General features: G+C 26.6%; 5 protein-coding genes across 5 annotated transcripts; 3 read left to right on the forward strand and 2 right to left on the reverse strand.

The window, feature by feature from the left end:
* The first annotated feature begins 521 nt into the window (after positions 1-521).
* On the forward strand, positions 522-1,580 carry LOC129609611 (actin-related protein 2/3 complex subunit 3). The gene is made up of 4 exons (XM_055521638.1): positions 522-668; positions 794-967; positions 1,026-1,221; positions 1,278-1,580. The coding sequence occupies exons 1-4, from the start codon at positions 663-665 to the stop codon at positions 1,433-1,435; spliced, it is 534 nt and encodes a 177-aa protein (XP_055377613.1). The 5' UTR covers positions 522-662; the 3' UTR covers positions 1,436-1,580.
* LOC129609610 (SWI/SNF-related matrix-associated actin-dependent regulator of chromatin subfamily B member 1) lies at positions 1,430-2,901 on the reverse strand. Its single transcript, XM_055521637.1, has 3 exons — positions 2,704-2,901; positions 2,459-2,649; positions 1,430-2,411 (listed from the first exon to the last, which is right to left on the reverse strand). The coding sequence occupies exons 1-3, from the start codon at positions 2,782-2,784 to the stop codon at positions 1,571-1,573; spliced, it is 1,113 nt and encodes a 370-aa protein (XP_055377612.1). The 5' UTR covers positions 2,785-2,901; the 3' UTR covers positions 1,430-1,570.
* An 846-nt stretch (positions 2,902-3,747) lies between these two features.
* Positions 3,748-4,615, forward strand: LOC129609644 (coiled-coil domain-containing protein 115). The gene is made up of 2 exons (XM_055521698.1): positions 3,748-3,894; positions 3,964-4,615. The coding sequence occupies exons 1-2, from the start codon at positions 3,844-3,846 to the stop codon at positions 4,483-4,485; spliced, it is 573 nt and encodes a 190-aa protein (XP_055377673.1). The 5' UTR covers positions 3,748-3,843; the 3' UTR covers positions 4,486-4,615.
* Positions 4,616-4,854: 239 nt separating this feature from the next.
* On the reverse strand, positions 4,855-5,962 carry LOC129609643 (acylpyruvase FAHD1, mitochondrial). Its single transcript, XM_055521697.1, has 5 exons — positions 5,747-5,962; positions 5,566-5,662; positions 5,404-5,509; positions 5,307-5,347; positions 4,855-5,247 (listed from the first exon to the last, which is right to left on the reverse strand). The coding sequence occupies exons 1-5, from the start codon at positions 5,908-5,910 to the stop codon at positions 4,912-4,914; spliced, it is 744 nt and encodes a 247-aa protein (XP_055377672.1). The 5' UTR covers positions 5,911-5,962; the 3' UTR covers positions 4,855-4,911.
* A 1,431-nt stretch (positions 5,963-7,393) lies between these two features.
* LOC129609787 (exocyst complex component 3-like) lies at positions 7,394-9,637 on the forward strand. The gene is made up of 2 exons (XM_055521908.1): positions 7,394-9,283; positions 9,371-9,637. The coding sequence occupies exons 1-2, from the start codon at positions 7,394-7,396 to the stop codon at positions 9,635-9,637; spliced, it is 2,157 nt and encodes a 718-aa protein (XP_055377883.1).
* The last annotated feature ends 15,469 nt before the right edge of the window (positions 9,638-25,106 follow it).

Genomic DNA, 25,106 nt, shown 5'->3' on the forward strand with positions numbered 1-25,106 from the left:
AGAAATTCACAAAAAAAAATTTGTTGTTTTGATTTTTTTTTTTTTTAATTTAAAATTTTTGAATTTTGTTTTGAAAAAATTAAACTTAGCAAACTTATGGTTTCTAAAATTTATAAACAATTATATATATTGCTAGTTGTTTTCTTCTCAAAGACATTTTCAAAAATTAACTTGCTAAACGCCTACGTCATAATAGCAAGAATTTGACATTTCGAAAAACTAATTGACAATTAATATTATACAAACTTGCATGCAAGTAACTTGTATGTGTAAATGCTGGGTAATAAGCTATTGAGCTATCAAAAGCAACCTTCATTGAAAATACAGGAGCAAGAAATTCAGCATTATTATACAATATCACCAAAAACATAAGAAATCATTAGAAAATATTTATAGAAGCTTCTTATCAATGTGTAAACAAATTTTTTTTCATGAAATTTAAATTGGAGAAAACAATACTTTTCTACTAAACGGCAAGAATGTTTTTGAATAAAAGTCATTAAAACAATTTTCAATTTTGGGTTTGGCTTCATCATGAATGTACATTAATAATACATACTTTTTTAACTAAAATTTTAATAATTTTCAACCCATTAAACTTGAGAAACTAATTTTTATCGATTTTTGAATAGTTAACTAGCGATATTACATATTTCTTAGATATGCCTGTAAGTTTTATCATATATGTGTGTAAAAATGGTCATACATAAATTTGCGAAATAAAATCTATAGTTACAATATTTGATTTATATTCGTCGGTAAATAAAGTATGCAATTTAATTCAACATTTTAGGCATATCATTCACAAATTAAAGACTATAAGCAGTCTGTTGGGAACCTGGCAATTCTTCCTCTAAGAACGCAGCATAGAGGACCTGCTCCTACTGGAAACTATGACAATGATATCATAGATGAGTCACTTTACTACTTCAAAGCTAATGTGTTCTTTAGGACATATGAAATTAAAGTATAACTTTTAATTTATTCAACACCAGTACATATAATCCTTTTTTTTAATGTTTCAGAGCGAGATAGACCGTGTTTTAATATATATTACTTTGTATATCACTGAGTGTTTGAAAAAGTTGCAAAGATGCTCAACTAAAGCTCAAGGAATGCAAGAAATGTACGCTTTAGCTATATCAAAATTTGATATTCCAGGCGATCCTGGTTTTCCATTAAATGCAGTTTATGCAAAACCAAGTTCTCAAAGCGATGCAGGTACCTACATATATATTTGTAAAATTAACAGTCAAAATTATATATTTGAATTTTAGACGTAATGAGGCTTTACCTTTTACAATTACGACATGAAACTGGAAATAGAGTTTGTGAAAAAGTATTTTCAAGCGAAGATGGAAAACCTAGTAAATGGTGGTTATGCTTTTCCAAGAAGAAGTTTATGGAAAAGTCTTTATCAGGACCAGGTCAATGAATATAATTTGTATTTTTAAAGAAGTAAATAAAAGTTTGTTTGTATTTGAAAATTAAAAAAAAAATTTAATTTCTCTTAAGTAACTAATTATATAATATTTTTATTAAATAATACAATAAAAATTTTATCAAATTTTTACCATCCAGTAGTTGTATTTGCCAATCTTCTCATTCTTCGTGTGTTACGATCTTGATCACGTATTTTCTTTTCCATTTCTGCATCTGTTAATGTTTCAAGGAAAGGTGCCCAAGAATCTGCATCGCTTGGATTCCTAAATGGAACATCAACCACTGACAATGGAGCCTCACTAAATGCATAGGTTCTCTGATGCCAAGATAACTGTCCACGAATCGAGTATGAAATTGCAGTTACGAACTCACCTCCTAAGCCCAATTCAGCGCATAGTTTCATTGCAAATTCTTCAGGATTATTATTTTTTTCTGACATGTCCCATTCTATTTGATCGACTAATGATGTGTTTCCAACATGAATATTCAATTTTATAATTACTCTTTGATCACAACTTTCATCAGTCAATGGAAGTTCGTTCGGATGGGCTTCGATTTGATGGCGAATTGCCTGAGCAATAGCCGGTACGAATGGTACTGGATTTAAATCTAAATCATCACATAAAACTTCTGCAAATTGTTCAGGTGATATCATACATTCATTTTTATTCCAAGTAAATGTGTCGCGCAATTTTTGTCCCTCAAGTTCCATGTCTAATCTTATAGGTACCAAAATTTCGGTTTGTGCTGCATTTTCTAGATTTGCGGTTGGATCAGTATCATCGAAACACATTGGGAATGTTCTTACTTTCTTATTATGCACTCGATTTCGATTAATTGGAGTAGCTTGGGGAACTGCGTCCAAGTGACTTGAGTTTGGCATGGTTGGAACCCATTGTGGAGGTTTTTTAGATTTACTTTCCCGAGGTAATGGAGGTTCTGATGTACCTATGGAAACCGCTCGATACCTAAAAAATCATTTATTAATATTAAAAATGATTTTACTTCTTCTTACTTTTCGTCATTCCCAGAAATTATTTCATCAACTTCAGTTGCTTTCAGAAGTGACACAGAACTAGCTAAAATATGATTACTAAGCCCAGATTCTGTCAATCTTTTTCGTTCTTCATTAGACAGAACTATTCTTGCCATACCAGGATACTTTTTATATAGCGTACCCCTAAAAAGCCGCAGATAATTTCCAACCTGCAAATTTAATTATTTAGTGATTTATAGAATTTAGTATTTTCACACAAATACCTCTGATCCAACATAATAATATTCCCCACCTTCTTCCAGCTGAAAGCTTATAGGTTTATCTCCATAAGTCTGCAATGCCATTTATGATCGTTTTTTTGTCTTTTTTAATCAATTTTACTATTTTTAATTTTAAAAAAATGAATCTTTTACAAGGAACTATGTATTTCTTAAAATTCGACGCCAGACAAACAATATTATAATGCTTAATAAATTTTTGTTGTGACAAAACAAAACATACTAGAGATGGGTCAAACTCACTTTTATATCGAAATACTGAAAAAAATGAATTGCTTATAATATTTTATTTATAGCTTAATGATTTCTAAAATATTTCATTACTAAATTAATGACTGAATTTTCTATTAGCGAATTAAAATCTGTAGCGAAGCGAATTAAAAGTAGATGATTACTCTTAATGATGATAGTTTTGAGGTAAGTGCTTTTCTCAAGCCGGAGTATTGTCAAGTTGAAATTGTTAGTTCAGTGCAATGTTAATGAATCGAAAACTTGTTAAATTTTTAAATGTAATTTTATTAAGTAAAATTTAATGATTTTGTTATGAAAATTATTTCCCAAATAAGAATTAGATATTCAAAACTTTCAAAAATTGTCGCATTTTACTTTTGAGATAAATGAGAATGTAAATTTATATTAACTTATATAATAAATATTTTAATTATATACCACTAGACAAAATCTATTGTCAAACAGCGTTTACCTAAACGACTTTCATCAGACTGTGATTAATTCTTAAATTTTTCGTTAGCATTATATAAACATTATTAATCTGTCCATTTTTAAATAAATGTTAATCCATTACTTCAATCATTGTCAGCTTTAGGTATGTATAACATAACAACTAGATTAGACAATTTTAGTGTGATATGTTAACAGTTATCAGACTTTGTCGTAAATTAAATCTTATATTTAGTCGTTCATACAGGTCCGCACCTTAAAGTCTTTCTGTTGTCAAATTAATATAGTTATATGTAAAACATAATTTCATGATAATCTAAATAACTGTCAATGTCACGTGAAGTGAATTGAAAAAAGGGAAAGGAAAGTTTATTTATTTTAAAGTCAAAATATTTAGAAAAAAAAAACTTAAATAAAAATTAAAATTTTCCAAATTGCTTCAAAATGAACAATTCTGTTGAAGATTTGTCAAATAAAATGGAAAAAACTCATTTAGTATGAAAGAAATTATTTAGTTTATTTAAAAATTTCTATTTAATTGTTACATATCTATTCATATTTTAGGAGGAAAATAGTTCACCTTTTTTAGAATTGAGCAAGGAATTAAATTTAAAAGAGGTTTGTAATTTAATTGATAAATTGTATGTGGAACTACTAAGTTTGACTGAACAACATATTAGATGTAAAATTGAAATGGAAAAGCGTCAAAATGAAGGAAATTTACTAATAGCGAAAGCTAGATACATACAAGGTGGGAAAACAGTCTCAGCTGCACAACTGCCAACTGATGAGGGTCCAGAATTTAGTGCTCTAGTTTCTGTTTCTAAAATTGAATCTATTGAGAATTTAAGTAATAAGAAGATAATTCTAGAAAAACATTCTGTTGATAAAAATAAGGGTTATTTGGATCCCATAAAATGGTTTGGTGTGCTAGTACCTAGAAGTTTGCATTTTGCGAAGGAAAGATATCAACTAGCTATCGATTTGATCATAGAAGATGTAAACATTCAGCAAGAACTTTTAACAGTAATGAGCTCTATTGAAAAATTAAAGCACATAAAAAGTATATTACAGAATTCAGAGTAATGTTCCAAAAATATTTTATTCCAATAAAACACTATTGTAAATTCCTAACAATACTACTCCATGTATCCAGAACAATAATTATGCAAAAATAGTTTGAAATGAAATATATTTTAATGCTTTTTGAAAACAACTAATCAGTATTAAAAGATAAACTTTTGCAATTTCAAAATATCATTTAGTATGAAAGAATTATCGGAAGATGTGATTCTTTGGTTTATGTAGGCTAGCTGCTTACCTATATTTAAAAATTTTAAGTTCAGTGGAATAAATCGATAATTGCTTATTCATTGTTTTTGAAAGTCGTACATTTATATCATGAGTGATAGAATATTAGTTCATATATTAGCTTCAAAGATTAAAAAAAAAACATTTAACTTAAAAACGTTTATGTATGTATTTAGAAAAATGAATATGAAAAAATACAAGTTAATTCACATTAAACTTTACAGTTATTAAATTTGGAATTCCACACTCAATAACATCTCCTTGTTTCATAGCGGCCGATCCGTCAGGTGTGCCGGTCAGAATCAAATCATTTTCTTCAAGCGTCATGTATTTCGAAATATAAGATATCAAATCTGGAACTTTGAATATTAAATCTTTTGTATTTCCTTCCTGTTTCAATTCCTCATTATGCTTCAACCATAAGCCAACGTTGTGAGGATCAGATATTTCTTCCAGAGATATTAGTCTTGATACTGGTGTTGCTGTATCGAAACCTTTTCCTATAGACCATGGCATCCCTTTTTCTCTAGCTGATGTCTGTAATATTTAAAAAGTAAACTTTGCTATGTGGTTTCTTTTAACAATTGTTATCTTACTAATTCACATTGTGCCGTTAGATCAAGAGCCAAACAGTAACCTAAATTAAAAATTCCAAAAATTTTTAAATTACATAAGCAACCATTCAAAGCTCACCTGCAACATAATTCATTGCATCTTCTTTTTTGACATTTTTGCAAGCCTTTCCTATAATAACCCCAAGCTCCACTTCATAAGCAACTCTTGTGAATTCTTTCGGTAACTATTGTTAATTCAATAATAATTATTCTAATAGTATGTAAGTATTTATTTTCTTACAATAATATTTTGACCTTCAGTTATATACGAAGAAGTCGGTTTCAGAAAAACTACCGGACTTTTGGGAACAGGAACATTTCTTGCTTTAACAATATCCCTGAAAATATTTTCTTGAAATTATATATAATTATAATACACAGCCACAAATGTATTATATTTTCATAAAATTTTATTTACCTACATATAATTCAGTGCTGCGCCAATAATTTTTTTACCGTCGTTTACAAAATTTTTATTTTTTGATAAACTCATTTTACGTAAGCAAATATGGCAAGACGTACTTGATGATATAATGTTATTAACTAAAAATGCTTTAAAGAAATTGCTTAGTGATAATGAATACATTATGACAGCAAAATATTATTAAGTTAAAATAAATATTATTGATAAGAACGATAACTGCTTGCAGAATTTATAAATAAATATTATTATGTTATGAATAACAAGCTCTTATTACTGTCAGGGGTGTACGTCGTCTGTTGATGTGCAGTTATTTTTTTAATCTACGTGTTGGTGTACAAAGTATGAAGGCAACTAAAAGTCCTGCTTAAAATTATTACAAAATAACTCTTTTATCCTTATAACAGTTAACACTATAATATTCTTGATTTTTGTATTATAAAAACCAAAATGTTTCCACAAACTTATAAATTTTACGATGTCACCAATTTGAAATTATAAAAAAATATATATATAGATGTTGATACATCGTAGAAGCGACAAGAATTACAACATTTTTTGACAGAAATGGTACGTAATTGTAGCAGTGAAATATACATTCAAAAAAGACTGAACTGGCAGCACAAAAAATATCGTCTAAAATTGGAAAACAGTTTGACTTCCATTTTCGCATTCTCCTATTAATTTTCCCGCTAAAATTTTTTAAAAGATGAAATTTTTCCCGTTAAAAATTAAGTACTTTCATGAGGGACAAAAACAGCATTTTTTATTTTTGTGAGTTAAATGTTTTGTAGAAAAATTGTAGCAAGAAAAAATTTTAAATTAAAATATTTAAAAAGTAAAAACTTAGAAAAGTGATATACATATTTGGAAAACAAAAATGAGGTACTGTTTTTTTTGCTTAACTTGCTGAAAGTGTGGAATTCATATTAAGAATTTTTCTTCAAATACATAAGTATGTACATATGTAAGTACAATAATAACAATAAGTACAATATAAATTATGAACTAAATTCTTTTTATATTGCCAATATTATTTGAAGTTAAAAATAAAAACATTTAATGGAGAAGTTTTAAAGTGAAAAAAATTTTAGTGAAGTGGATCAAAAGTTTAAGTAACCAATCAGGAAAATATTTATCAACAGGATTTACGATAAAACAAATTTGGTTAGTTTTTACCGCAATGGTGTGTTGTGAAAAAAAATTCGAAAAAAAAACAAAACTAATACCAGGAGCAGAGTTTTCCTCGATATTTTGCGAATATTTCTTGAATTCCTTTTTGTAAGCTCAATGTCCAGTTGCGACAGAGTAATATTGTGAATATGTAAGTACTTATATTATATGTAATTGTTCTTAATACTTTTGAGCACAGAAATGAATATTAAATTATTATATTATTTACGTACATCATACATGTACATATGTTTGTATAATACATTTTTTATTATTTAAATGTTGAAACCGCACTTTTATATTTTATGGCTTAGTATATTTTAAAAAGGTTTTTACATATTTTGTGGCTTTAAATACAGTATTGTTAGCAGTTTAAAAAATTAAAAATAAAATTAGTTGTATACAAAGAATTCACCAATATAGCCGATTTTATACAATTTTATTTATAAGAAAAGTGTTCACATTTGTCAAAAATATGAATATGAAACATTTGGAAGATGAAGCCCGAAAAGCTGCTTTAAATGAAATTAAAAACATGTTTAAAACGCCATCTCAACTAGAAAAACTTTCTGAATATAAAAGACGAGCAGAAATGAAAAAAGCTTCAGCCGACGCTTTGTTAAAATCTAAAATCCAAAATCAACTCGAAAGTGTTAAGGTTGGTATAAAGCAATTAAAAGTATGTCTTTCAGAAGTACAAGATGCTACAAATAGAGTATATGATGTAAATAATCTATTAGAACCACTTCCTATAACTTATAACAACTTGGAAGATTTTCGCTCAGAAGTAATAAAGTATGCTCAGTACGGAACTGCAATGGAACATTTAACAAATATTGCCAATATAGAAGAAAAGGTAAAAAAAACATTGCAATTTATTGAGGATGACAAACTGTTAGACGCACATCAATGCTTGCATGAATTAGAAATTTCAAGAGATGATCTATTATATGAAGTTCATATAGAACCAGAGAAGTATAGTGGAACAGTTGATAAAATAACATTAAGAAAATATTTTGATAAGGTTGATCTTATACTACAACGTTTACAAGAAAAAATTCGATTAATATTAAGTCGATGTTTGCATATAGTACGAATAAAGCCAACAATGATTGTAACTACTTTACGAATTATTGAAAGAGAAGAAAATTCTGATGAATACGCTTTACAGCAACAAAAATTTAGTGGATTTTTACCACCAGGTCGACCAAAAAAATGGCGAGACATGGCAATGAATATTTTATACAAAGGTGTTGTTGATCGCATAGAAGGTTCAAAATTGGAGAACCGCTCCGAAAAATTGTGGCTAGTAAAAGACTTGGAAATTACAAGAAAAATTATTTTAAATGATTTGCGCCTTATAAAGTCTTTATGTACTCCATGTTTTCCACCCGATTACAACATTTTTCATCAGTATATCAAATTTTATCATAAGGCTTTAGCCAACTATTTAAACAGAATAATTAAAAGTAAATTAGAGGGAAATGAATACGTAACTTTATTATCATGGATTCTTAACACATACAATGGTTCAGAATTGATGTCACACTCTGATTTGAAAATAGATTCTTCTAAAATAACTGGACCGCTCTTGCAACCAGAACAGTTAAAGAAATTAGAAACTGACTATCTAGAAATTATAGAAAGAAATTATCAGGAATGGATGAATAATATACTAGAAAAAGAGAAAGAAGAATGGCTTTCTAAAATAACAGAAGAAAATATGTTTCAAGAAAACTATGGTGAATTTTATTTAACTTCAGCCCCTTTCACAATATTTGAAATGATAAAAGAACATTTAGAAGTAACAAATACAATTAGTGCAGACATTACTTTTGACGCTTTATTATTAAGTATGAGGCGAATGGAAATATTTGCACAAAATTATCGTTCCGATGTTACCGATTTTAAATATCGACACTTGAAAAATTATTACCAAATAAAATACTTTCAAGATCATATCATAGCTGTTATTAATAACAATTTAAAAATGATTGAATTATCCAGACATTTGAAGTTATTGTACTGGCCACAATCACAAGCAAAGCATTATGAAAACTTTAAAAGATTAATAAAAACTTTTCAAACTAATAGTGAGGAAGCAGCAGTGTATTTGGTTGAAGATGCATTTATTGAAATCGAAAGTATTTTTAACGAACTTTTTACATCCAAATGGTTACAAGATCGTACATTAATCAAATCAATTTGTAAAACATTAGATAAATCCTTCTCAAAATTTATACATTTGAAGCCAGATAATTTAACACTTGTTATGAATATAGCACAGAAAATGTTAACTATGAACTACATAAAAGCTTTACTTTCGAAAAGATTATCAAAACAATTGAATGAAATCGAAATAATTGTAAATAATATTAAATTTGATGCGAATGAAATGAAAATATTTTTTGAAGAAATAGCGAAAATAAGTTCAAATTTAAAAATACATGAGACCCCAATTGATTTGATCTTAGCATTATCAGATATTTTAATAGCTGATATAGAACTTTTAGTTTTGGATTTAACAACGCTTTTAGGAAACTATCCATCAATTAGCGAGGATCATATTCTCCGATTATTTTATATTCGCAGCGACATAAAACCAGCTATAATTAGAGAAAAAATTCATGATGCGATGCAAGCAAAGAAATCACCAATAAGCACGGCAAAGTGCGACGATATTTTTAAAGAAATTACTTTTAACAATAAATTGTGGTGAATATATTACCCTCTCTCATGAATCAAAGAAAAATATCAATAAATTTTTATAAATTTTCATAAATAAAAATATCATTTTTGTTAAAACTTATAAATTGGTAGTTTCACCTTTTGATTTAAATTGAAATTGTCTTCACACACAATCGTTGTTTTTTCTTTAATTTCAGAATAATTTTGTAAAGCAGTAAATGCAGAAACCAATTGATGAACTTGAAGGACAAATTAAATCGAATCAGACTAATAAAATTAAAAGGGCTAATTATGAATTTCTATTCGCACTAAATCGAAATAGGCCAAAAACCTTATCAATTTTTGAGATTCCAAAATTTTGAAAATATTTTTCCGCTAATAATAATTTAAAAAATTCCTGTATCTCTCCGGACTTGAAATATTTTTCGGAGTAAAGCGATTTTTGTAAAGAAGAAATTTTTAGTTTAATTATAATAAATAAATGTAATATATCTAAATTTCCTGGTTAATTTAAATAGTTTTATTATATATAATCTTTGATTATATCTAATCAGTTAAATATCTTGAAAGTGCATTTTTAAAGTTTTCTGGTCTCATCATACAATAATCTTTTGGTAATATGCATAGCATTTCAACAGTAAATTATAAATTAAAATTGGCCAAAAAATATCGTGTTTCTTGAGTTGGTTCTAGGATATTTTCACAGAATTTGAAACAAATTTAGGAAGAAATTTCAATATAAACACGATAAACACTCGAAAATTTTAACTTTACTTTTCTACCAGTAATTTGGGCATGGTATTCCATACTAAATCAAAAAAGACTTTCCTGTAAAACAAGAATTTATTTCATCTTATTACTTGAATATGTCATGATGTTGATGACCTCATAAAAGAAGATTTCCTTATAGAAAACTTTAACAAAAGATCTAAAATTAAGGCAAACAAATTTTTCTTTATATTATGTAAACAATATAAATAAAAAATAGTATAAAAAGTTTTTCCCTTTAAGAATATTTTCTAAGGATAAAAAATAAACAAAAAAATTTTTTATGAATTTTTTGTTTTGATTTTCAAAAATTCGTGGAAAAAAAGGCGAAACTTAAGCCGTTTTTTTTTTTTTTTATTGTTATAAGTTTTGTTTAATTTTCTGTTTTAATAGCTGCTTTGTACATTTCTCCATTAACCTCTTAAAAGTTTTATCGGGAAACACTTTTCCTTTTGGATTTCGCTTTTGTTATATTCAAGTGGTTTGTTTTTCTGGCTTTATTTTGTGCTTTTCAATGTCCATGTGTCTTTTAAAAATTCAATTGATAAATATTGACCAATAAGTAGCAGAAAAAATCGTTTACAATTTCTTAAATATTTGATGACATAATCATTGAAGAAGATTTCCTTTTACTTATTTCTAATTTTTTGAATTCTTTAAATCACACACAATGTATTGTGGCCAACAGTTTTTTAATCTGTTTGAATTGATTTTGTAGTGCATAAAATACAAAAGCATTAAGTAATATTAAAATATTAAATCTATCTTCAAAGTATTTTAGATCGTCTATAACTTGTTTAATTATAGTGCTACTTTAAGCATTGAATTTTAGATTGTCCATTAAAAGTTTGAATCATAACGATATGATTACAAATGCAATTATAAATAAAAATGATTTCATTGATCATGAAGACAAATTTCAAAATAATTCAAAAATTATGAAACCCTTAATAAAGAGTAATTCTTGATATTAATGATATACTCGTAAATATTATAAATTTGAAAGCTTATATAAGCATTCAAACTGCCCACTTCAAATATAGAATTAAAACTATTTGCGTTCTTCAACAACAACTTAAATATTTTAAGCATTACTGATCTATAATTAAATTAATTTTTGCAATCTTAAATTGAATTTGGGCTAGCATTCATTATTAACTCAAGTATATGTGTGAAAAATTCTCACCGGGGTCTTGTAGGATCACTGCAGACTTAAGAGGCACCTCTGTAGGCTGCTCCTAAAAAGTTATGACACTTCCAGGTTCTGTGGGGAAGATGGTAAGATATCAGGACTCCTAAAAGAGTGTGTTGCTTTCGCTAGCAGAAAAAGGGAAGTTGCGCTCTTCCGCACCTCATAAGTTATTCGGGTACATACATAACAGCGATTGATCTCACATGAGAGGGCACATTATATCCATACATATGATCGCTGTGCAATGTTACACCGGTTTTAAAGATTCTATATAATCTATAAAATTCCACATTATACGTAATATTAAAAAATCCCGCTGTGATTAAAGCACGAAAACTATGCAATTCTCTTAAACTAAAAAACACAATGATTTACGCTTCACGTCAAACATCCATCATTGACAATTAATATCAATGTTTTCTAAAAGTCTTAAAGTTTTTTTTTTTTAACTCCATTAATAAATATTTTCTTATTAGTTTTTTTTTTTTTTGCGTTACCCATTTTAATTTTTGAACCGTCAATTAATTCAAAAAGAAAAGGAAAAAGAATAATAGAAGTTAGAAAGGAAAAAGGATATTTTCTCAATTTTCTCATTTTTGTTTTTTTATTCTTTAAAAAAATCTTCACCTTTTATCAAAGCACTAATATCAATTTGTCCATTTTGCTTTAGGCTGACATAAAAATTAGAAGTGTCTGCTGGACTGACCCAAGAAATTTTCTTTTCCCTTTTCATTTTTTTCATTATACGCGAAGACAAACAATCGTGAAATTCCTATAGAAAAAAAGGCAAAATTATCAGAAAAATTCATTATGTTATTGTTGTAGGATTTATGGAAGAAGAAGGACGAAAAAAAAACAAAATAGAAAAATAAATTGAATGAAAAATTAAATGAAGTAAAAATGAAAATTTTTTAATATTCCGTCAGACTCACAGATGGTTCAATTATTTTAAAATTATTCATAAGATTTTTCTAAAATGCAAGCTGGGTTCATTAAAAAAAAAACAAATTAACCCCTATAAGTTTAATGTTTTAAATAATGAATCATTAAAGAATGAACACTTTTTTTAGGTAGGTATTTCAAAATCAAACTTTATTCTAATTAAGTATTAGTATTGATCAAAAATTTTTAAAAATAATTGGTAAATTTTCGAATCCTCAACTTTCTAAATGTTTCAAAACAAAGAAAATATTCTTATTTCGAAACAAAAGTGCTTTATGTGAGCTAAAGGATTTTCATTTCGAAATATCAAAGCTAATTTCTTTAGATTAAGATTAAGGCAACTATACATATATATATAAATTTATGTCCAAAGTATATATGTTTTCATAAATTCCAAGATTCAGATTTTATTATCAAAAATGGTATATTTCTTAAATTGATGAGTTCGAAGCCATAATATTTGTTTCACATTTCCTGTCAATAATTTTTATAAGTCGATGAAAAAATATCAAATTAAATTTACTAGGAAATCAAATCATGCTTTTATATGTCAATTTTATCCGTTCTTGAGCATTGTAAATGTTATCTGACCAGCTCGTTCATATTATGATGATTTAAAACTAATTTTAATATTTTTATTTTCACTTAAATGTCAGAATGGAGACAACTAAATTTCAAATAACTTTCCTTAAGAAATAAAAACTTAGCTAGCAACATACCTTTTAACTTATTTTATTTGACGCAGATATACAACAGATACATTATACTGTTTTTATAAATATACGTCCGTGTTTACTTACACACAAGAACTTGAAAATAGTAGTAAAATTTATGACTTATTATTATACGGAAATATGCGGCTATAAATTAATATGCGGAAACATGCGGGTTAAATTTTTCTGATTTATCAATTTTATTTTTAATTTTTATAGCGCCAGAATTAAAATTTTAAATAGATAGTCGCTAAAGTAGAAAAAAAAAATTTAATATGTTCTATCATTTAGTCATAATTAATTGGTCTCACACTTCTTCTTAACGTGAATTTCAACATTTTATACATGTGGTGAAGAGAAAGAAATGTTAAAAATTTATGATAATTTAATCACGATTTTATCTAGAAGAATTAAATATTTAAATCTTTATAACTTACTCGATTTTATCGTGTTTTTACCAATTTTCTCTTTTTTATTTCTATTATTACAATTACAGCGTTATAATTCCTAAGAGCATACTTTTAAACGCACATGTTCAGTTTCTATATTCAAGTCGATCTTTTAATTTACTTCTTTCTTTGTATCTAGTTCAGTCAAATTTTATAATTTTTTTTAGAAAAGTTAGTGCTGTAACCGATAGGCGGATTATAAAACTATATATAGCTTTCCAGCTATAATTATTATATGTGCCTCTCTGTTATCTGTAACAGTCCTTATTTCAATTTATGAAGAGCTTCAGTCACAAATTTTGTGCTTTTTAGGATCACAGGCTAACAAATGTGTTTTGCAAAGTTTTTCAGTATTAAACTTTTGTTTTCTCTTATGAAAATATTTTTTTATATTTTATTTTTCTTTTCTAACATAACAATGGTTCTAAAAAACAATACAATGAGCTTTTTTTTTCTAAATTCTTTAAGATATTTAAATTATGTATGTCTTTTCTAAAATGCTAAGGAAAAAAAATTGTTCGAACAAAAACAACAAAACCAATAAAGACAACGTAAATATCAAAAACAAATCGATTTTATTAAATGCGACATTAGAAAAGAACCACCGCAACATTACATTACATTTATTTTCTTCCTTTGTTTTTCTCACTTACCCAGCAGTAACCCTCCCCCCCTTCCCTAAAACCCATCATTTCTATCGTCCTATTCACTTATATTCTTTCAATTCGCTTTCCTTTTGTGAATTTTAAATGGATAATTCAGTTTTTCTTTTCATTTTCAAAATGTTATAACATTCTTTTTTTTTACTTCTTGTTTTCTTATTCCAAAAAATAAGACATTTGAACCACAATCAAAGTTTTAGATTTTTTATTTTTAAAGAGAAACGAATGCAAAACAAAATAAAAAATATAAAATAGGAAAGATAAATTACCATTCGTTTACCTTAATAGTTAAAAAAGGGCATTAAATTTGTTGGGTCCGGAGTGCAGATTCTGTTTACTAATTGTTAGGTGTATTAGTCAAAATGTTTTTTACACTTACTAGCATCTTCAAAATGTAATCGAATTAAAAATGAATTTGTTTCAACTAAAATTTAATACAGAATTGTTTATTATACATTCTTACGATTAATGGCATTCAGTTTTTCTCCGCTTATAAGCATTATATTGAATAATATTTATTATAAATGTGTATATTTGTTATACTGAAGTAATGGCATATATCGGAAAGACATATGTCCTCGTACACGCTTTAAATTCCCTCTTTACTAAAATATATTGTATTACTAGAGAATTAATTCAAATAAAATCTGACATTGTTCGTTTAAAAACAAAGATCTTAGAAGTTTTTTTCATATTAACAGACAACTTTTTGTTTTGTTAATGTGTCTTGAATAAATGAATAAACGATGCAGAGTTTACATTTCAAATATTGTTTATTGACTCTTATTTGATGGGCACTATAAATGACGTATTTTACTTTTGCTGAACAAAATTCTCCTATACGTTTACACACTTTCGTCAAGGTTTAATCAAATTAAATAAAATTTGTGAATGATTTCGACAACACTGCGGCATACAATCATGCATTAAATAATAGCAATTTAATGACAGAATTTCCATTAAAATTATTTTTACTGTATGGGAAACTAAAGAAAAAACAATAGGAATTTGAAAATTTTTGGAAAATACAATTGCTTTGTATCCTTATATATTACGGAAACAAAATTACAAGTTATTTTGTTTTTTTTTTTATTTTCTCTTTAGTCCTTAAATACATCGATTGGTTTTTATCTTTAAATCTTGCAGGTTTCTTATATTTTGTTTTTCTTTTTTTTTTAATATATACTTCTTAAGAAGGAAAAGTGTCAATATTATGCGTTATCGATGAAAAATTTATAAAAAAACAACGGGGAAAAAATTGTTGATTTTTAGCATAGTCCCATTTTTCGTAGAGGATTTAAACTGTCTAATATAACATATACAATTATACACCTTCACTTAAACATATTATATATATTTCATATATATAAAAATATAAAATTTATACATATAGATCCTTAGCCATCATTCAGTTTCTTAATAATAAAAAAAAAGTGGATGAGTTTCCAATTTAAACGTAAAATAAAAGAAAGAAGAAGAAGAACGAAATTTAAGAAAAATGCTATAATAGCACCTTCAGATCAATAAATTATTGATAAGATTTGTTGTTTTTTTAAGCATTAATGAAAAATGGTTGTTATAAGTATAATGCTCTCTTAAAATGTATAATAAATAATTATACATACATATATAATAACTTATTTTAAAGTTTATATTATGGAAATACGATTTTAAGATACAAACTGAAACTTAAATATTGTTGCTTAATGCAGATTGGAACGGTAATCTATAGTATAAGGAAATGATATCTATTATATGTGCATTAATAATTTATTTAAGTATAACAGTTAAGTATTATTTTTTATTTAAATTTTAGCTAAAAATTGTTCTGCGTTTGGTTATAAACTTGATTTAATTAACGTAACTCATACAGAATGACTCTATACGCTCTCTCCTAAAAATAAATTATTTGTTTAAAGCTGCTGTCTTTTTTTGCGATTGAAACTGCAAACAGAAAAAAAATAGAAATTTTTTAAATTTTTCTTAAAATACCTATATCTGGGAAATCGGCGATATTTCGGAATCACTTTGACATTCCTCTGTTCAATGGTATACACTAGTGCATATCTTTCTGAATCCATCTGCATAACCTTTAAATAATAAGTTAATTAGTTAGACTAATTATGTATTTACAAGCAAAAAAATTAAAATTAAATTTGTCGTACTTCAATTTATCGTTAATAAGTCGTACTTTCGGTTCGAGACAACGAATGTAAGGAAGGTCCAAGATTTATGGATCTTGAAATATATTTTTGAAACTCAACAAGTTGTCTCTCGCAAAATTATCAAATTCTATTGAATATTTTACCCTGTAATTGTATTAATCAATTATAATTGAATATTCATGAATTTTGCGATAATCTAACAGTGACCTGAGCTAAAAAATTTCTATAATACAATATTCTTATTAAAGTTATTAAGCTTCTTTAGTTTCAATTGAAGAAATTGCGCAAGAAACTTGAAAACTTTGATATTTAGTAATTGATTTGAATTTTCATACCCGGCCGTTCGTGAAGGGTATATTCACTTTGGTATGGAGTTTGTAATCTTTTGAAAAAGTCGTCTCCGATATAACATGTACATATATTCTTGCTCAGCTTAAAATTCTGCATTGATTTAGCCATGGCCGTCCGTCCGTCCGGTCGCACTATAACTACAGAACGAATAATGTAATCGACACTAAACTTTCACAAGTTGTTTCTTTTGTGCCAACGACGGCTGCTATTGTAATTGGACCAATTCGTTCAACAGGTTCGGTAGCTGCTATACAACTCAAAAAGTTTTTTTTAAATATTTCAAAAACTAATAAAGATATTTATATCAAATTTTGCAAAGATGTATACTATTACACTCTACACATGTTCTGAAAATTTTAATGGAATGACTGCACTTGTTCAGGTAGCTGCCACACAACTCCAAAAGCTAATTTTAAATATTTGGTAAAATAATAAAGTTAGGTTCATGGAAATATGGCAGTTGTGTGTCCAATTATATATCAGTTAGGTTCGAATTTTTGGAATACAACAATGAAAGCTAATTCTAGATATTTCAAAAACAAATTTTAAACTTAGATTGCCAAGGTGCAGGGGTATAATTCGGTCGGTTTATACCGATTAAAACGTTTTTACTTATTAAGTATAAATTTGGATAATTTATATCGGATGAGTATGGAATTTTAAAACTTGTTTTGATAGTCTACAACTTCAATTCTAAAACAGTAACTTCCTGAAATGCCATTTAAAAATTGTTCATGTATTGAGCCACAAAACAAAATTTTTTTTCCCTAAATTATAAACTTTGTGCTTCGTCAAGCTAAATGACGTACATTGATCAAATTTTCGTACAAATTTTTGTAAAAATTTGAATTTGCTTAAAATTACAGAAATATAAACTTCACCCAGAAGTGATATAGGATTTCTAACAGTAATAGAACCAAAGAACGATTAAAATTAGTCATTAAAAAACGAATTTAAAAAAAAAATCTTCCACCTTCAACTTTTATCGATAAAGTATCGCACATAAGTAAAATTTAATTGTTGTAATTTTCGTTCCCACACCATACTTTCATTTTTCAAATTAGAAATGATTTTCTTCGACAAAAGAAATTAAAAATCGCGCCCGCAAAACATTTAAAATTTTCTTTTATTTTTTCCATTTTTGTTTTTAGTAATTGTCTGTTTTAATATTTGGAATAAAAAGGACTTGTAATAGGGGAAAAATTGCTTAAGAGGTCTAATTAAAAACTTTTTAATGATAAAACTTTGAATATTTTTTTTATAAACATGCTCTGAAGAAAAATTCCCTTTTTATAACTTTTTAACTTTAAGATTTCATTATTATTATATGAAGCCTAAAGGATAAAATTCAAAATTTAAGTATAAGCAGCAGAAAACGCTTAAAAAATCGTAGGCTACAAAATATTTCTAATCTCTACAATAATAAAATTAATTTGAATAGAAAAAATTAAGAAGACAATTTCGAATTAAATAAAAAAAATAAAGAAAATAAATAAAATAATAATAAGATAAATAAAATTATTATTTTATGTTTTGTTTAGGCCTATAAAAATAGGGCTTTTTTGATTTTGCACGATGCGCCGCAAGTTCTTAATCAGAATTAAAAAAGCTTTTTTGTAATATTTGACGCCACCACTTTGGGGTGATGCGCAAGTATGTCAGATAAATTTCAAATTAACTTAAAAATTTAAACAATTTACTAAATCAAGAAAAATCAATCTTGAGTGTTCAATATTCCTTCTAAATCTAGGAAATCTTCAATGTCCGATATTTTAATGTTAAAAATCACTTTTGCAATGAAATTTTTAAAACTGATCATATACTAAAGCTTTTTTAAAATTCTACTTGCAGCATGAGCTACAGAATATGCTGCAAAACAATACTTCAAAATCGAACACTTCAAATTTGTTGTTTTTCAATAAAAAACATACTGCATGTAAAATCTAACTAAGAACCCAAATAAAAAAAAAGCTCGTATTATTTTTATATTATTCGTTAGTAGCATTATACATATTTATATGAAAAGAGAACTTTTGGGCATATGTCCGGGCTGTTGCGACTCTTAACGAAACCCGCCCGACCTACAATTTAGCCTAATTCTGTTGAAATCAATGTCATCTATATTTTTTAATTAAATATCATTGATCTGATAATACTGTGAGTATACTTAATCCCAATTCGACAATATATTTCCTGGATATATCTACTTCCTGGATTTCTTTCCGATTGGGCTGCATTTGGGTCAATTTCGCTTATTAATAAACCCATTAAAAACCGATTTTTGCGATAAAATAAATTTTCATGTTGTTTTATTATTATTTGAAATACAAATTGTAAAATTGAGCGCAGTGTAACAACTCCTTCGTCAGATAACACTCTCGTAATTTCCGAAATGTTAAATTGTGTTATATTTAAAATATGATAATTATTTAAATTAAATTGTCTTTGAGGAAACCTCAATAATATGTTTAACTTTTCAAATTTGGAATTAAATGTATACACTTATAAGGCTTACAATAATTTGTCACAATGCAATTAATTTCGTATTTGGAATTAAGATTAAGAAGAATAAGTAGAAATATTTTTAAGTGTCTAAATTAAGAACCAATTTGTCCGAAATTAGTTAACCACTATAAAGCAATCAGTTGAATAGGCCTATGACTTATAAATTGTGTTATGTAAAATGAGGTCTTATCATATATATTTTATTTACATAATGTATAAAGTCCTGGATATCTCCCTTCTTATCCTACCGATTTTAAATTTCTTCTGAATTCAGTGTAAAAAAAAAAACATTTTTTTTTATTTGGTTTTCTTATGTTACGAAATTTCATTCATAAAAAAAATAAACAAAAAAGAGAAATATTTTGACTTTCAATTAAAATGAGAATAATTTGCACAGAAACTGTTTCGAGACTCGTTTCTGATTTTACTCTCAGTTTCTATATTTTTCTCTCCAAATCTGTTAACCATAATATTGTAAAGGAAAAGACAACATGAAAACGGTATTGTCAAACCATTCTTTAGATGTCATTCATTTCTCTGACATCTTCTTCTTTTGGGGTTCTATAGTACCCATAAAAAAGTTTTAATAATAAAAACATAAAAGAGAGTATACTATTCATTATTATGTTAAGAAAATTGAGAATTGAGAAAAATATACTAGGGCATGGGGGGCAAAAAACGGTTTCAAAATAAGTAGAAAATGATGCTATATAATAGTACCCATTAATTTTTCAAACAAAATATTATTATCCTTAAAATTAGTTGATCCAGAATTTTCGAACTGCTCAGTAGAAAATTTTTATTTTTAAAAAAAATCTGCAATCTATTTGTTTTTCTTATTCTTTTTACTGTATATGTATATTACGTTTAATATGTATATATCATTGTGTATAATAAATGAAAAGGATACTGCATAAAATGCATACTTGACAAGTCAACGATGTATGGTTAATTGTTATACAAAAACAAAAAAGGGATACACCCATAAAGGAGTGTTTATTTTAGATATATTAGTGCATTGTTTAAATAAAGTGTTATAATATTATTGTAGTATAATATGTGTATGTATGTATATAAATTTGCACGAAATACACGTGCTCAAACTTAAATGAGGTAAGCTATTAAAAAATGAAATTCATAAAAATATAATAAAATTCTTTAGTTTTTGGTTCAAATGAAAATTTTCTTGAAAATTAATTTAGTTTATTTTACAAATTATTTTTTTAATTGCTATAAATTAAATTTAATTATAAAAAAAATAGAAGATTTTGCACAGATAGTTTTGCGAGTCGCTAAAATGCATGATTGTAAGGTTGAGGAACGTGTTAAACGACTTTCCATTAAACTCAATGTCTTTACATTTTCGAAGATATTAAGTTACATACATTTTACACAGGCATATTTATGAATTTTTATACATTTTGATTGCATTCCAGTAATTCCTTTTTTTGTTGTATAAGTCAGCAATTTAGCAAAATAGAGAGGACCAAATTATTCGGTCTTGCATATACTTTCGTACAATAAAATAAATTTGATCGATTTTGAAATATCGTTCATTTAATGTGATTAGCAGTTTATCCGATTTGCAACAATGGTTGGCGTAACGCGGTCAACGGTTAGCGTTGATCAGTACACAAAAAAACGTAGCGTAGATCAACACACAAAGAGATAAAGTTTGCCAATAAATTATGGGTCTAAATTAAAAAATTAAAGTAATCAAAACCGACCGCGGCGGAACAGTTTACTGGAAGACTCCTTCCTAAAAGGAATGAGGCAGAAGAAAAAAATATCAATAAACAAAAAATATTTTCACAATTTTTTATGCTAAAATGTTAAACTATGTCCAATAAATCCAAGCCTGCAAAAATAGATCAAAATTTATAAAACTTACACAAAGGTTTTTTGTCTACGCATGAAAAATTTTCAATTTGGACGTTTATTCGTCGCACAGATTCAATAATCGGCAAACCTAAACTTTACGTACCGTAATAAATACCGTAAATAAGTAATTGACGGTAACTTGATTTTATGGACACACTCGTAGTTTTGCTCTCAAAAATTTTATCAATTCAAAAAAATGTTAAACGTAATTGTTTTCGAATCATAACCAAATATAATCAGATCAAGAAGCCAAAGAATCAGTTTCATGAAAATATAAAAATTTTCAAAATATTCGGATTATAATTTTAAAATTAATTTTATAAGTTTTGCATTCATTTATAGATAGAAATGGCTCGACTATCAGTAAATCAAGTAGTTGAATGCAATTGATGCAAAAACCACTAGTGAATTATTGATGTAAAAAACAGGATTTTGTAAAAGAATGTGTTGCCGCGTTGAAATTAAAATTTTTAAAGGTCCTTTTTTTACTTTGATAGCACTAAATGAAACTGGACAACACAATAACATATGCACGATTGGTATTGATAAATAATTAAATTTCAAAAATTAATTGAGTCCAGAAAAGTTTCTTAACTGTTGTACATTTTGAAGTGTCTGCACTCATTCAATTTTTTATTTCAATAATAAATTGCACAATCTAGTCAATTCAAATTATTATTGAAAACATAGACTTTTTTCTTTTTATTGTAAAAAATTAAAAATTTTCATTTCTTTTTTTTTTCTATTTTAACAAAAAAAATCGGAGACAATTTCACGAGATATTCTTCAGACACATAAAACTTTTACACTTGAATAGTCTTTTTCTCATTTGAAGAAAAATGGAAAAAAAAGCAAAAATAATCCAAAAATATTCCCAATCTCATAAGTACCAAACTCCTCACCGCTCAACATGCCTTGAAAGAAGACAGCTTATCATTTTTAATTAAATAAAAACAATTGGAGAAATTTATATATTCATTTTAATAAAGAAGGGAAGAATGCGCACAAAACAAAAAAAAAAAATTCCAATTTTGAAAAGTAAATAAAATGCAAAATGATGTTTAAATTTACCTACTCCACCTCCGCCTCAGAATAAAGTTTCTGGTGACGGAATATTGAGGAATATAAAGATAAAAATTAACTATAAAGAAGGCAACATTTAACAAATTGGATTCAGTAAAAAGAATACAAAGAAATTAAAAAGTTTTTAATGAATAAAAGTAAAAAAAGAAAAAAAAAATAAGGACCACTTCTCGGGATTTACCGAATTATTTTTCAATATTTTCATATTTTAAGCATTGAGCGTGAAATTACTTTTAGCTCTTCCCGTTTACTTAACATTGCGTTGAAATTCGCCTGTAATTTCTTGTTTTCCATAAAAATATTATCAAAATTAATTTATTGATTTCAAATTTAAAATTTAAAATTTGAATTTTCCTACAAAATTCAATATTAAAAAAATATTTGTAAAGTTTCCAAGTATAATTGAAATGAAAAATCAATTGAAATTAATGATTTTTCTCTATTCACATATTTATAGGTAGAAAACATAAAATATGTGCGACCAATGATAGTTTTGGATACCCGTTGGTAAATAAAATTTTGTCGAAGATATGCAATATTTTTGGGTTAGCAATTGTAATATGTATGTAGTTGATACGCGCTTAACCCCGATAAAAAACTAATAATTATTCTTCTTTTAATACAAGTGACTCAAGAAAAATCACTTAAGTATACAATGTAAGAATAAGAAAAATCAAATAAGATGAGTAGGTGTATATAATGCAGAAATTCCGATTTTTTAAATCAATTAATTGGAATATTCAATTGAACCTTCTTGTTAAATTATCAATGATTTTCAAAAAAAGCAGAAATGTGACGTGACGTTTTCCTAGTTGCTTAATGTACAAGTTCCTTATTATTTGGAAACAAAACTTGCATTTCCACGAAAAGTTGAAAGTTTTAATATAACTAAACTTACAAAAATGACCTTTTACCTTGAAGAATATAGAAATCCCATAAAGTAATGGCAGACAGACTGACAGAAGAAATTAAGCACATTTTTCAAAAAATTTTTAGGAAATGTGTTAAGAATCATACTTGATTTTTTTTGTTTGAGTAAGTGTAGCTTAGCCTAACTGCACCTTAAGTTGAACGATATATTTATGTTTATATTTTATTTATAGCTTAAAAATGCTTTTACTATTCCGTTCACATTTCTAAGGTCTAGACATATATAACATGTATATATGTAAATAATCTTACTGTGTATCGAACTCTGTCTGGTTGTTCTCCATATCTATCAGTTTGCCCAGTTAATAACTTCAAATAAATTGAGTAAAACTCATTAATTTTGAGCAAATGATATAAGAACCATATTTAATATTTATTGGCGATCAGGACCATCGTTAAATAAGCTTCTATACTCTTCATTGTATATAGAAAAGTAAATTATTCCATATTTAGAAAATCATAGAAAATATTATTATGAATTATCCCATAAGGAAGGTAATATTTTGAAAAAAATATTGTTCGAGATTGCATAAATTCATATGGCTCGTAGCAACGCAATTTTTTTTTATATATGCAACTCATTATAGAATCCAATTATTCGTACGGGCATCACGAAAATGGAACTTGAACTGAACATTGTTATTTTCATAAATTTTCACATACAATGATTGTAGGTTGCTTTGAAAATTAAGAGATTCAAATTTTATAAGTTAAATAAAACTCTTTTGAGTCATTAATTTATTTGTTAAAAATTTAAAATCACTTACATAATTTCAGACATAAATTGCATATTTGATATTGTAGAAATAATACGATTTAATGGAACTTAATCACAATTCAACCTCAAATATATAAAATTAAGGTTCTTTTTTTTTCAGAAACCTCATTTTAGCACAATCTAAAGGGACAAATCAAAGATGTTTCTTAAAAATCCCCCTCTCTCCTCTCATAAGAAAAATTCTTGTATATGCAATTTACTTCAAAAATATGAAAAAGATTAGATATACTTGCGAACATATATTTATATATACATGCTTTATGACAAGGGACAAAAGAACAAGATGTTATGAATAATTAAATTCAGCAAAAACAATCCTGAAAGCAAAAAGAAGGTTGAAACCAACAAAAAAAAAACAAGTATGAAAAGAAAAAGGAAAAACCTGTAAAAGAAAATTCATACCAATTATCCTCATTCCACCAACTCATTGTTATTGTTATTTGAATGTCCTTTTTTGTAAACATTTAATTTCTTATACTCTTCAACAACTTACACATCCCTACTGTATGTGTATAGAGTATATAAGAATATGTTTCTCCCGCATATTTTCCTTTCACATATAAAAGGAAAATATCTCAATTTCAGAAATCTGTTAACATGTCTTCCCATATTTTTGAAGATAATTTTATTATAAATAAATATTAAGTATACGTACAAAGGATACAATAAATGGGTATGAGATGAGAACGAAATCATATTAAAAGAGAATTTTTAAGATCCTTTTTATTTTTTTTTTTTTTTGTTAATGGGTAAAATACATATATGTTTGTTATTAAGTTAATCGTACAATAATTTCAAATTTAATTGATTAATTAAGAATGATAAATTAAGAACCCAAAATAAAAAAAAAACAAAAACAAAAGAACATATGTACAAATCTATGGTTATACTCATTCAAATAGTTGTATATAAAGCAAATTTATAGCCATATTTACTGATTATTTACAGGTGAATTGCTATGTTATGGCAATATTATAGGTATGAAATGCAAGGTAGTTTTCTGAGGTGGCTTTTAATTCTGAATCTTGAACTTTTTTGAGTCTAAATTTTTCAATATATTTTAAGGTAACAACTTCCAGCT

Source organism: Condylostylus longicornis, unplaced genomic scaffold (genome assembly GCF_029603195.1).
Source record: "Condylostylus longicornis isolate FDR11 unplaced genomic scaffold, ASM2960319v2 ptg000040l, whole genome shotgun sequence".
In the NCBI taxonomy this organism is placed as follows: domain Eukaryota; kingdom Metazoa; phylum Arthropoda; class Insecta; order Diptera; family Dolichopodidae; genus Condylostylus; species Condylostylus longicornis.

Excerpts from the sequence above, each read along its gene's own strand:
- LOC129609611 (XM_055521638.1), top strand. Across the intron at positions 968-1,025 it reads TTAGGACATATGAAATTAAA|AGCGAGATAGACCGTGTTTT; the intron begins GTATAACTTTTA and ends TTAATGTTTCAG. Across the intron at positions 1,222-1,277 it reads AAGTTCTCAAAGCGATGCAG|ACGTAATGAGGCTTTACCTT; the intron begins GTACCTACATAT and ends TTTGAATTTTAG.
- LOC129609610 (XM_055521637.1), bottom strand. The coding sequence starts at position 2,784 with ATGGCATTGCAGACTTATGGAGATAAACCTATAAGCTTTCAGCTGGAA. Across the intron at positions 2,650-2,703 it reads ATTATTATGTTGGATCAGAG|GTTGGAAATTATCTGCGGCT; the intron begins GTATTTGTGTGA and ends TTAAATTTGCAG. Across the intron at positions 2,412-2,458 it reads ATTTCTGGGAATGACGAAAA|GTATCGAGCGGTTTCCATAG; the intron begins GTAAGAAGAAGT and ends ATGATTTTTTAG.
- LOC129609644 (XM_055521698.1), top strand. The coding sequence starts at position 3,844 with ATGAACAATTCTGTTGAAGATTTGTCAAATAAAATGGAAAAAACTCAT. Across the intron at positions 3,895-3,963 it reads AAATGGAAAAAACTCATTTA|GAGGAAAATAGTTCACCTTT; the intron begins GTATGAAAGAAA and ends TTCATATTTTAG.
- LOC129609643 (XM_055521697.1), bottom strand. The coding sequence starts at position 5,910 with ATGTATTCATTATCACTAAGCAATTTCTTTAAAGCATTTTTAGTTAAT. Across the intron at positions 5,348-5,403 it reads TGCAATGAATTATGTTGCAG|GTTACTGTTTGGCTCTTGAT; the intron begins GTGAGCTTTGAA and ends TTTTTAATTTAG. Across the intron at positions 5,248-5,306 it reads TAACGGCACAATGTGAATTA|ACATCAGCTAGAGAAAAAGG; the intron begins GTAAGATAACAA and ends TAAATATTACAG.
- LOC129609787 (XM_055521908.1), top strand. The coding sequence starts at position 7,394 with ATGAATATGAAACATTTGGAAGATGAAGCCCGAAAAGCTGCTTTAAAT. Across the intron at positions 9,284-9,370 it reads TGAATGAAATCGAAATAATT|ACCCCAATTGATTTGATCTT; the intron begins GTAAATAATATT and ends AAAATACATGAG.